Source organism: Eutrigla gurnardus (assembly GCF_963514095.1).
Source record: "Eutrigla gurnardus genome assembly, chromosome: 6".
Lineage (NCBI taxonomy): Eukaryota > Metazoa > Chordata > Actinopteri > Perciformes > Triglidae > Eutrigla > Eutrigla gurnardus.
The window spans coordinates 18,179,359-18,191,144 of record NC_139920.1 but is presented as its reverse complement, the minus strand read 5'-3'; the positions used below and the strand labels follow the sequence as shown (position 1 = coordinate 18,191,144).

General features: G+C 43.8%; 2 protein-coding genes across 5 annotated transcripts in view; one reads left to right on the top strand and one right to left on the bottom strand.

Annotated features, from left to right (window-relative positions):
- LOC311014519 (uncharacterized protein) overlaps positions 1-11,786 on the top strand; it is a 75,992-nt gene that overhangs the window by 25,955 nt on the left and 38,251 nt on the right. The gene's annotated exons all lie outside the window — the stretch shown is intronic.
- usp24 (ubiquitin specific peptidase 24) overlaps positions 1-11,786 on the bottom strand; it is a 38,867-nt gene that overhangs the window by 1,627 nt on the left and 25,454 nt on the right. For all 4 annotated transcript variants that reach the window (XM_084011072.1, XM_084011073.1, XM_084011074.1 and 1 more), the window contains 22 exons: positions 11,234-11,316; positions 10,991-11,132; positions 10,786-10,905; positions 10,480-10,694; positions 8,927-9,051; positions 8,143-8,284; positions 7,792-7,942; positions 7,575-7,670; positions 7,311-7,414; positions 6,886-6,999; positions 5,233-5,440; positions 5,055-5,144; positions 4,812-4,914; positions 4,602-4,720; positions 4,399-4,512; positions 4,245-4,310; positions 4,072-4,138; positions 3,830-3,908; positions 3,605-3,680; positions 2,206-2,292; positions 1,962-2,072; positions 1-946 (listed from right to left, as the gene is read on the bottom strand). The exon at positions 1-946 is cut by the window's left edge and continues 1,627 nt beyond it. In XM_084011072.1, coding sequence (XP_083867198.1) covers positions 884-946; positions 1,962-2,072; positions 2,206-2,292; positions 3,605-3,680; positions 3,830-3,908; positions 4,072-4,138; positions 4,245-4,310; positions 4,399-4,512; positions 4,602-4,720; positions 4,812-4,914; positions 5,055-5,144; positions 5,233-5,440; positions 6,886-6,999; positions 7,311-7,414; positions 7,575-7,670; positions 7,792-7,942; positions 8,143-8,284; positions 8,927-9,051; positions 10,480-10,694; positions 10,786-10,905; positions 10,991-11,132; positions 11,234-11,316 — 2,475 coding nt within the window. In that variant the 3' untranslated portion in view covers positions 1-883. The remainder of the gene's footprint in view (positions 947-1,961; positions 2,073-2,205; positions 2,293-3,604; positions 3,681-3,829; positions 3,909-4,071; positions 4,139-4,244; positions 4,311-4,398; positions 4,513-4,601; positions 4,721-4,811; positions 4,915-5,054; positions 5,145-5,232; positions 5,441-6,885; positions 7,000-7,310; positions 7,415-7,574; positions 7,671-7,791; positions 7,943-8,142; positions 8,285-8,926; positions 9,052-10,479; positions 10,695-10,785; positions 10,906-10,990; positions 11,133-11,233; positions 11,317-11,786) is intronic.

Sequence of the window (11,786 nt, the reverse complement as noted above, 5' to 3'; positions counted from 1 at the left end):
CGAGCGGAGAGGCCCGCTGCCCGTTTCGGGTCTGCCGAGGGGGCCCCGGGACTCGTCCCATTTAGGGACGCTCCTGTGCGGTGAAAGGTCGAGTCGCAGGCAGAGTGGCTTACTATCATGGCGTCTGTGCGTCTGCAGAAGTGGCACTGAAAACATAGGTTGTTAAAAAGCAAAAGAGGAAGAGGACACGAGGAGGCTCTAGAGGAACTGATCAGTGCTGCTGTACGTCACGATAAGACTGGGCTGGACTATAAAGTGCATACTGAACCCCTCCCCCTCCCAAGTGCTCCTGTGTGTGGAGGTGTTTCCTGTACAAGTGCACGCAGCGTCCGCAAGTTCCTCTAGAGCGGCCGAATGTGACCTCGTGCCAAGTTTGCGTGGCTGTGGCTGAAGAGCGCAGGAGACTTTAAAATATTATCTTACACTGGAAATTACATCTATGGAACAAATCTTTACAATATGAATATGTCTATGTAGATACATTGGCAAATATGAGCAGAAAATTGTTAAAACACAACCCAAACCCATCCTCCACCTTGCTGTCATTCTGAGTGAATGAATGAATAAAAGGATAAACTGAAGTCATCCGTGATTGAGGAAGGTTTTTTTTTTTTTTTCTTTTTCTCTGTACTTCCCACCGTAATCTGCCCTTAATGATAATGCATCTTCATCATCGCCTCGGCTGCTCTGAAAGGAAGTAATTTACGATTTATTCATAGCTCCTTCGTTGCCATAGCAACCAAGAGAATAAGTGTTCCTGATTCGCTTGTTGTGGAGTCCTTAAAAATGTCCTGACCAATCAAGAGCGCAGCCCTTCCAAAAATTGGCTGCCCGGAGCTGTGCCACCTCTCCTTCAGAGGGAGGGATCCGCTGGTCGGAGGAGCTAGGGGTCCACATCTTCTAGATCGCTCTTCGAATCGCCGAGCATCATGGGAGACTCCGACCCCTGGCAGGGAGAGCAATTATTACAAGAGTTAAACAAAATAAAAGGCTTTTAAACGGTAACTTATACAGACTTTTTCCGGATCTAAATTGTAACTCTAAATCCACAGAATGCATGTTCTCATGTTGTTAATATTAAAGTTACTGCGAGGAACTTTTAAATGGTTATGAATTTAATACCGATGCCTCTACGTGACCTAAATAAGTAAACAGGACTGTTGCTATTTCTACATAGTTATTAATAACTGCGGTGCAACCGGGTCAGATTCTGCCCACCAGCAGTGGCTGCTCGCTACTAGAGGCCCAGGCCGTATTACTGGGCCCGCTGGAGGGAATGGGGGGCGTGGGAACCAGGACTAACGCTTTGGTCCACAGGGACTGCCAAAATCAACCCAAAAATAAAGTTCCTCATAGTAGCTTTAACTTTGTTTGTATGTTTTGATCAAGTATATTTTATTAAATTAAGTTGTTTATTAGTTAGCTAGCTCTGATCTACAAAGAAATACGGGATTTTTGAATTGAAGATGAAACAACATCTTTAGTTGAAAACCAAGCATGTTTCAAGGAGTATCTTCAAATTCAAGCATATTCCTGACCTTTCAAATTCAACGTTATCCACACTCCTTGTTATAATTATAGTTTACATGAGATCAAAGATGTGTGGTGTGTTTTCAGAGGAGAAGGAAGAAATGGTGAAATATCTCTGTGCTAAGCAGTGACAGTGGGATTACGGCTTCTATACAGCACACCCGATCATCTGGAGTATTGATGCCCCAGAAGAAGCCTGACAGCCTGGTGCTGTGTGGGCTTCTTGTCAGGCTCAACGGGGGTCCGAGATGAATGGAGCAGTTTAATAACAACCGTGGGAGGCAAAACACTGCCTTTACAGTTTCTGACAGAAGCTAGTGGGATGTTCCACTTTCGTCCCATTCTTCTCTTTTTTTTTGGCAGCTTGAACCGAGCAGCGGCAGCTGTAATGCGATGACTCATGTTAAGGAGCCCGCCGTGCTGAGGGCTACCTGTCGGAGGCTGCGGTCGGCGTTTTCGTTGGCTGGGCTGCCGTCGGATCCGTTGCTGCTGCCAGACTGCTCCTTCTCATTTAACAAAGCCGTGGCGTAGGCCAAGGTATCCTGCAGAGGTCAAAACACACAATGAAACAGAAGTGAGCCAAGTTGAGCGCAGAGGAGTGTGTGTTTGTGTAGCGGTGGAGGAACTAGGAGGGGTCACATTGTGATGGTAAGCAGTATTTCTGTGTGTGTGTACCTGTGCAGAGATGGTACGCTGAAAGGTTTTGTTGGTGGAAGTCTCATTGGAAACGTTGCTCTGTGGAGTCCAGTAGTGCTCCGTCATCTGAGGGCAGAAGGGATATGAAGCAAACACACAATGAGCATTCAGGATCGTTAGGTTCAAATTAAAATGACTATAATACTAACACTATAATATAGTACTATATAATAAAACAATAACAAAATCCATTTTATTTATAGTGTCATATCAGCAGAACACGCTCATGATTTTAAAGTCCCAACATCACCTCTGTACATGGAAAGACTGTGGAGGTGAGCTAACACATAACAAGTATAACTTAGTATTGACTTAAACACAATGTGTTGAAAGACATAATGAAATCTAGTTAGCAGGTGACCAGGGGTTGAAATTGTTAAAAGTAATGTAAAAAATGTTTAAAAAGTCATGTATAAATTGTTAAAATAGTTAAACTCATGTATAAACTGTTAATACTTCAAAGTCATGTATAAATTGTTAAAATAGTTAGTCATGTATAAATTGTTATAAAAGTTAACACTCATGTATATACACAGTTAATACTTAAAAGTCACATATAAATTGTTAAAATAGTTAAACTCATGTATAAACTGTTAATACTTCAAAGTCATGTATAAATTGTTAAAATAGTTAGTCATGTATAAATTGTTATAAAAGTTAACACTCATGTATACACAGTTAATACTTAAAAGTCATGTATAAATTGTTATAAAAGTTAACACTCATGTATACACAGTTAATACTTAAAAGTCACATATAAATTGTTAAAATAGTTAAACTCATGTATAAACTGTTAATACTTCAAAGTCATGTATAAATTGTTAAAATAGTTAGTCATGTATAAATTGTTATAAAAGTTAACACTCATGTATACACAGTTAATACTTAAAAGTCACATATAAATTGTTAAAATAGTTAACACTCATGTATAAACTGTTAAAATAGTTAAAACTCATGTATAAATTGTTATAAATGTTAAAACTCATGTATAAACTGTTAAAATAGTTAAAGTCATGTATAAATTGTTATAATAGTTAAAACTCATGTATACACTGTTAATACTTAAAAATCATGTATAAATTGTTAAAATAGTTTAAGTCATGTATAAATTGTTAAAATAGTTAAAGTCATGTATAAATTGTTATAATAGTTAAAACTCATGTACCGGTATACATAGTCACATCAGATATAAAGGGTTGGATTTGGGAATTACTAGTCCAGAGGTTTAAGGTACTTGTAGTATGAGCTCTCTCTCTTCCCTCGTTCCTGCCAGTTATCTAGCGTGACTCTCCAAGTCAAAAAATGCCTAACAAAATACTAAAAAACCTGAAACGCATGTCTCTGATTTATGTGACGACACAGTAGGTTCGAAGCTTGCCTTTTTTTGCAGCCACTGCACGGCCCAGCTCCAGTGACCAGACAAGTCCTTGAAGTAATCTTTGGCCGGAGCACACCTGGGGGGTGAAATAAAAGGACCATCAGAATTATTTTGCCTACTTTATTTGTCAATAAAATCAGGAAAGTATCATCCACAATGAAGCACATCTAAGACTAATTATTACTCCCGAACAACTCTTCACGTCCGACCCTCAGATGAACTCACTTCTGGGCTAATGTAACCAGGAACTTCACACACTGGTAGCAGCGTCTGCTGTCCACGTTGTTGCTCTGGTGCATCAAAGCTGAGAAGAAAAGGAACTCCGTTAGGTTGGCCAACGTTCAGTAAATCCATTTGATGCTCAAGATGCACACAAATACTGGTGATCTTTTCACTTGGAATGGCCATCTTCCAACAATGTTGAATATATTTAATTACCAAACTACAAGAAAAGCACAAAGACGTACCTAAAAGGCCTTTCTCTGACTCAAACGCATACTTGAGTCTCTGGTTTTGAAGAGGGTCTTCCATTACCTGATGTAAAAAAGATTTAACTGATGTTAGCAGAGCTGATCATAATGTATGATTTTACACAGTGAAAGATAAAAAAGTAAAGAGTTAACAGATGGCTGTCACTCACTAGTAGCTCCTGCAGCATCTGAAAAACGTTCTTCAGTTCATGAGGCGGCGCCGACTCCAGCTGAGTCTACGAGACACAAAGCATTCAGGAGATTTTAAACTCTTTTACTAGGTGTCAGTCAGATGCATCTCTGAGTATTTCTTTTTTTTTTTACCTTGAGCAGCTGCAGCACACCGAGGGAGAAAGGCTCGTTACAGTACGAAGTGAAGGTCACCATCTCTATGAGGAGGGAAAGGGGGCCGGACAACTCGCGCATGGCAAACATCACCTAGAAACATCCACAACGAATCAGATTCTGAGCTTGTTTTTCCACATTTATTACAGTTTAGTCTGGGGAAATAAATGTTTGTGTGTCACCTCGAGAAGGTAAGGCTGTCCCTCTGGAGTGAAGAGCGAGGCCAGGATGTCGGCGTGGAGGGGGAGGAGCTGGCTGGTGGACGGGACGCAGCTCACAGACAGTTTAAACCCTCCTGGAGCTAAACGGGACAATGAGCGACGAAAAGAGAAGGGGTCAGACAAGAGAGTTCCATCATACAAAGACTATCTGCTTGGATTCAAGTGTCTCACCCTGCGTCCGCTGGGGGTTGAGGTCAGAGTGCAGAGTGATGAGGGCCAGAGTGTTGTGGAGGTGCAGGAACTCCCGAGCCTGAGCCGGACTCCACCGCCGGTTCTGTGGAGAGACACACGGAGGGAAATCTGAATAAACTGTCCTCTCACTAATTAGTATATGTTGTGGAGAAAAAAAACACATTATCCTTGCATTCTAAATCAACATTTTGCCACTTTTTAGATGCAGGGTTCATCGTCTACCTGGTTGTTTTGCCTATTGGGTCCCAACAGGAAGATGAGCATCCGCCGATAAGCTGAATGTTTCAACAACAGCTGACAAGGACCGCATCCCTGAGAGAGAGAGAACAGAAACACAATGTTTGTACTTTGAACACTTAAAAGTGCAGAAAAGTCGACTCATTTGTTGGCGATTTATTACCCTCTGAGCGAAGTTACTGAAGAGACCAAAGTACTGCGCGCAGTTTTTCACATTCTCAGGGACATCTTTGTCCAATAGGGAAAGCAGGGTGTCGGTCAGGCTATCCAATCCCGGGTCTCCAAAGTGCAGCGCGCTCTCCAGGGTCTTCTCAAGGATGGAGGCCACCACCACCCTCACCTCCCGGACGCTGCACTCCAACAGACAAACCCTGAGGAGGAGATACAAGCGTCATCAATATCAGCATGAGAAATGATGAGCAGCAAAGTTGTTTATTTTGGGTTCATCCCACTGTAGTAAAATGTTATGGACCCAGACAGGATGGTGATTGCTTTCTGGGACTTCCATGTACAAAGCAGCAGGTTATTTGGTCGTGAATAAACACAAATGATCCCATGGTCAAACTTGCAGTAACATGAGGCCAAAACTCGCTTTGCGTTTGGTGTGAACATAAAACATTTGCTTTTGTGCTGGCGTCTTCGGCCTTGAGGCACACAGCTGAGTGAGACACTGTGTCTTGTCTCTGTGGGAAAAGGCGTCAAGTGTGACAAGGGGGCCGGGGGTCTACTGTCGTCCAAAACGTCCGATGTGTGACAACCAATCATGTCTGAGGGCCCCAACGCCGAAACACAGTGGGGTAAGACAGCAGGGAAACTGCCCTCTGGCTTTAAATGTTTACATTCCACAATGACAGTGACTTGTCTCTTTCAGCCAATCAGCACCGCACGTACACGTACACGTACACACGTACACACACACAGATGCAATCAAAAGCCTGTTCAAGGGCGCTCCTGAGACTTGTGTGAGTGATTAAAACATGCTACAGAGTCCTAATGGGTAGTTACGAGAGAGAGAGAGAGAGAGAGAGAGAGAGAGAGAGAGAGAGAGAGAGAGAGAGAAGAGAGAGAGTGAGAGAGAGAGAGAGAGAGAGAGAGAGAGAGAGAGCGAGAGAGCGAGATGAACTAAAGAGGCTGCAGCAGCGTTATGAGGGAGGAGCTATGCGACCGAGGTCAGAGAGTTCACTGTGCATTGATTAGAATGGCTGAGCTGCCAAGTCTGTAGTATCACATATCACAAGGACGGCTACAAAAACGCTGCAGTGATTAAACCCAGGCAAAAAACACACACCCTTACAAACGTACAGTGGCTCCAGCCACTCTTTTAAGTCGGTTACTTGTCTCTTTTATGTGGACATTTTTTAATTCTCTGCTGTTTATTTTTTACTTCTATTATTTGTGCTTTTATGTGAAACTGCCGTCTTGACCAGGCCTCCCTTTGGAAAAGAGATATTTAAAACCCAATGGGAATACCCTGGTAAAATAAAAGACTAGACCTGTATGAAGGTGACGCGTTACATTAAAAAGGAATATTTCACCTCCAAAACTACCATCATTATACATCAATTACTGAATTGAACAAAGAAAAGGAAAGTGGAGGGTTTTAGCCGTGCGAGAAAATCAAATGTAACACGGGGTGAGCCATTGACGTACAAATGTTAAGTATTCTGTTGTAATTAACCAAAATAATTAGCAATGTAGGCGTTTTTCTAGTGATGTCTTTCTCGATATATTCTACACACTCCTTTCTCGTCCTGGCAGAGTAGGCATCACACAAGTAATCCATAAAACACTGTACGTAACGTAGTTCAGAACTGACCTGGTGATCTCTCGACCCTCCGGTCCAACCAGGTACTGAACCATCCACTGACACGCTTCGCAGCTCTTAGTCAGCAGCACCTCCACAGTCGCCATCCACTCCTCCGTGTCCACCCTGCAGGAGGAACAGATGCATGCTGCATTCAGGGGGTGGGAGGCATATCGGATATATACAAACTCAACTCCTTGGGAGTCACGTAGGTTGAATAAGTCATTTTTGTGACCTCTTAGGTAGATGAAGCTAAGTCACTTAACATATCTGTTCCCTCCCTCTAGAACTTAGACAGCTTTATTTAAATATATGCTTTGCTGTACTTTTGATCATTTTTGCGTCTTGTATCCTGATGAATACCCGTCCCTGATCGGAACGCCCCAGAGGTGTAACACTGCTGCTCACGATGAGCAGACAGGTGTGTTTGTACATACCGGAGTTTCTTTTTGGTGTGCAGGTACGTGTGAAACAGAAAGTGAACAGCCAGCTGAAGACTCTCTTTGGCCATCGGCTGGTAGTCCGGATGCTTCAGCTTCGTCTGTAACAAACACACACACACACACACACACACACAGGCATTTAAGGAACGGAAAACAACCAAAAGAAACACACAATAGTCTGTTCCCGACAGTGAACGGTTAAATAAAAACACGGCCGTGCCCATCAGCGACTCAAAGTCAAACAGCGGAAGCACATACTGCATTGACGGAGGCCAGGGAGAGGGTGAAGTTGAAGTAGTCGCTGTTGTAGACGTCTCTGTTCCTCATGAACTTGAGGTTCTCATCTCTCACCATCTACACGGAACACAAAGGGAGATGTCAGGTGGAACCTGGACGTTCTCCAACTAACAGAACACACGATCGGGTGGTGGAAGGACAGACTTCCTGCCCCTCCGCTTCTGGGCGCCACTTTTACCTGATAGATGCTGGCGGGCATCTTCTCGACAAATAGGCCCTTCTTCTCTCCCTTGCGGACCAGGCGGGTGAGGAGGGTGAGGCGGTCGTTGTTGGCCCTGGGGGGCCGGGGAGAGGACTGAGGCGAAACATCGGGAGAGGACGGGGCAGACCTGGAGAGGACAGAGACACCGGCTCGCTGATAACAGATCGGGATGTTCCTAAATGCTAATTCTGTTGGTAGATCATTATCAAGTCATTACCTTTGTATTTATTATGTCCAAATTATCTTTATGTGTATAAATTTACTGGTGTATAAAGGGGAGGGGGGGATACAAGGATGTTTATGGAGGGGAGAATGAGGTTCACTCACAGTGTAAGGTCCTCTGCCTCCTGCCTCATGATGCTGACTCTGCTTTTTTTGGGCAGGACGGGTGAGTTCTGGTCGCTGATCTTCTGGTAGAACAGCATGTAGGCGTTCCAGTATCTCCTCCTCACATCGGGGTAAGGGTTGGCTGCAGACGCACAGACACAAGCCAATGGTACCAAGTCATGAGAAACATGTCAACTTTGTGCGGCGGTTGCCTTTCACATAAATATAAGACGTCCTCATTTTTATTGCAGTAGAAATGTGTTTGTCAGTCAAACAGACAGAATAACCAACACAAATAGTTTCTCGTTCTTGCAACATTGGATTTAATCCAACAAACAAACAAACCATCAAATCGAACACAGACTGTAGAGCTCAGGTTAGAGGCCCGAACACAAAGGGGTTTGGTTGAGTGTTGCCGTGTTTATTTATAACTGATGACATGAACCCAGAGATAAAAGGTGAAATGCTGCCCCCTATCTACTCGGAGCATGTATGTACTGACCAAATATGACGCATCCCACCGTCACTTGTTCAGATGTTTAACACTAGTAAGGCCTTGTTCACATTTCGTTGTGCTCAACTTAAATTCTGTTTAACATGTGGAACACAAAGAGTAGAAGCCATCTTGTGTCCTTCAATCAAATATGTGTTCGTGAATTGGAACTGAACTTTTATAGAAAAATAATATTCAAGTAATATTCAAAGCAGAGTATTCTTACGCCTTTAAACATGTCTAAATGCGCCTTGTTGTGTATAATGCATTAAGTTGACGCGTGTTACTCACACTGGTCGTAAACCTTGGGACGGTACTCTCCACCGAAGCACTCGTATTCCAGAGTTTCGTCATTCATGTCGAACTCCTCCACCACGTTGTCGTTGAACTTGTACCAACGTCCACGAGCGCTGCCACTAAGATAAGGACAAACAAAGATGGAGGGGAGAGAAAGAAAATGTCACATTAGATTGGGATTCATCACAATTTGCTATTTCAGACCTGCAAACTCAGCACATGCATGAACGAACAATAAATTTAAAAAAAGCACACATCATAAAACCTGCACACAATGTTCTGAACGTTTGCAGACGAGGCAAGCAAAGGGCTCTTCTCCCCCAAGATTTCTACTTTATTAGATATGAAATAGTTTACAGCGAAGCATGACAAGAAAATGTTCGGCCCAGAGGTCATGTTAACCGAACATTTTCCATCATTGACTACATTTTTTTTTCTAAATGACAAAACCTGAAAACTCATTTTGACCGACTGGAGACCAGGTTGTGCCTAAAAATGACAGGTAATTATAGATCATGATGGAAGATTTACAAACTCGTCAAAATGACCGCCAATGAGAAATTGTCTAATGTGGCCGCTGCAACACCAGGTCAACATAACGCAGAGCAGATTTCCCAGCAGGCTGTGCAGGTCCACCTGTACGCCAACCAGCCGAGTCGGCTGACTCATCTCAAAGATCATCATGAACAATAAGAGACTTGGACGGAGCTCCAGAATGTGTCTACATGTCTTTGAAGAAATCAACGTCCTGAGAGCAAACTGTTCTTAAGCAGGGATCGGAACAGACGGGTGAGCGAGAGGAGGCCAAATATTAGCTCCTGTGGTCTCTTTATGCTCCACTCCAGCGGAGCGATCCTGCCAGACATCTGGAGGTGCTTACAAATTAAACCAGGACGGCCCACGCAAAAGTCTGACGCTGCATTCGCATGCCCCAAGGAGGTCCTTCCAAAAACCCGCCTGGAAAACTAAAAGCAACAGATTAACGTGCTCCACTAATCACCGGTTATGTGATTCCGATGTGAAGCAGTAATGGGAGCTGGAAAATACAAAATCGGGGAACTTTGGAGCATTAATGACCTACAGTCTAGCTAGACCCGCCACAGTTTAACGATGAACGTCTTTTTACACTTTTTACAACGGCCGCTCGGTGCGAGAGGAGCCTCTCCTGAGCGAGCGTAATTCTCCTTAGCGGAGCGACCGGCTACTTGAGGTTCGGCTTGGAAAGATCTGGGTTGAAGGTGGCTCGTAGTTTAGGCCGTGAACTTTACAGCAGCCCTCGCCTTGACCTCGCTGTTTCCTTACTTTCCCCTTCGTCAACCGGGGCAGACTGTCCAGAGTGGGAGGGGCTTGTGGCCATATACCAACTAGTTAACATTGCTTGTGTGACCTTTTTGCTGTCACATCTATCCAACCAGTGACCTTTTGAATGAATGTTGTACTATAGCAGAACATTGTGTATAGATCTAGACTCCTAACTTCACTCTCAGTGCATCAAATTGGTTCAGTTACAGAAAAGTCCTGATATCGTGCTGACCAGCGTCTCTTACCGTCTATCTTTAATGAAGGAATAATAGTGACCAGCGTGTGCCTGACCGCTGTGGACCACAACTCCAACGAGTTCATAGTTCTCAGAAATGGTGACCTTCTTCCTGGGCGACCCTCCCGAGGTCCCGTCGCCTCGGCCCTCGCCGCCCTCTCCGCTGCAGTCTTGGCGAGCCATTCCGGAGACGGTGTACGGCTCCATGTTCAACACCCAGGGGAACTGTGCACAGAGGATAATTCGTTCAGAGAAATGACTTCTCTGCACAATCATCATGGGATTTTGTGGTGTTGGGATCAGAAACACTTCGTACTTTGATCTGCTCGTCGTATTTGATGGAGCGTCCGCTTTCCCAGTCGAAGCCGAAGCGCATGAGGTGGATGCAGAGGACGCTGGGCAGGGATTTGATGCACGTCCTCTTCACGGTGGTTCTCTGTGCAGATGAACAAAAGTACACATCGTTAGTAGGCGTGGTGACGGTCGAGGAGGGTGAAAGCACGCGGAGCTCTTAAACGCACCTTCTCTTTGCATTTCTCACAGTAGTAGGCGTTGCTGCCCTCGAGCACCTCGCCTCGGACGAACTGGTCCAATGAGATCTCTAAGCTTTGACAAGACGTCACTCCAAGGTTCAAAGCCATGAAGGTTTCTTCACGCTCATATCTGTTTTTTTTTTTAATTTTAAAGAAAGGGTCATAGGTCAAACATCACCTGTAATGCGTCTCAAAGTGGAATATCAATAGTGGTTGACTTTTCATGCTCACCGATGAGGACAGTCTTTACAAATCTTCTGGTCGGAGAAGATTCCCTGAAATGTGTTTTTGAAGATTTGTTCCCGACCCATTTTCTGGTGGAAAGAAGTCTCATCATTAATAAAATCATCACAGCCAATTAGGTTTTATAATCATAGTAACAATAATAAACTTTATTTATAAAGTACTTTTAAAAACAAAAGTGCTTTAGATGGTTGAACCGAGATGAAAACATTTGAAATAAAAGCAGGCAAATTAACAAAAAAGAGGAACTGTGTATTAAAATGAATAAAAGGGTTGGGGAAATGATTTAAAAGATGTCACTGATTCTCCAAGCATTAGATGGTCTCGGTGTGGGACTCAGGATCAGCCAACAGAGTCCTGGTCTGAGGATCTGAGGCTGTGTCCCAGCAGCATTTCAGCTGCTCAATAAAAAAGGTAATTCTAAAACTTCCTGGTAACCAGTGAAGTGCAGCTAAAACAGGACTGATATGGTCTCGTCTTCTGGTATTCGTCAAAACTCCAGAAGCTGCATTTTGCACCAGCTGGAGGCACGAGAGCTTAT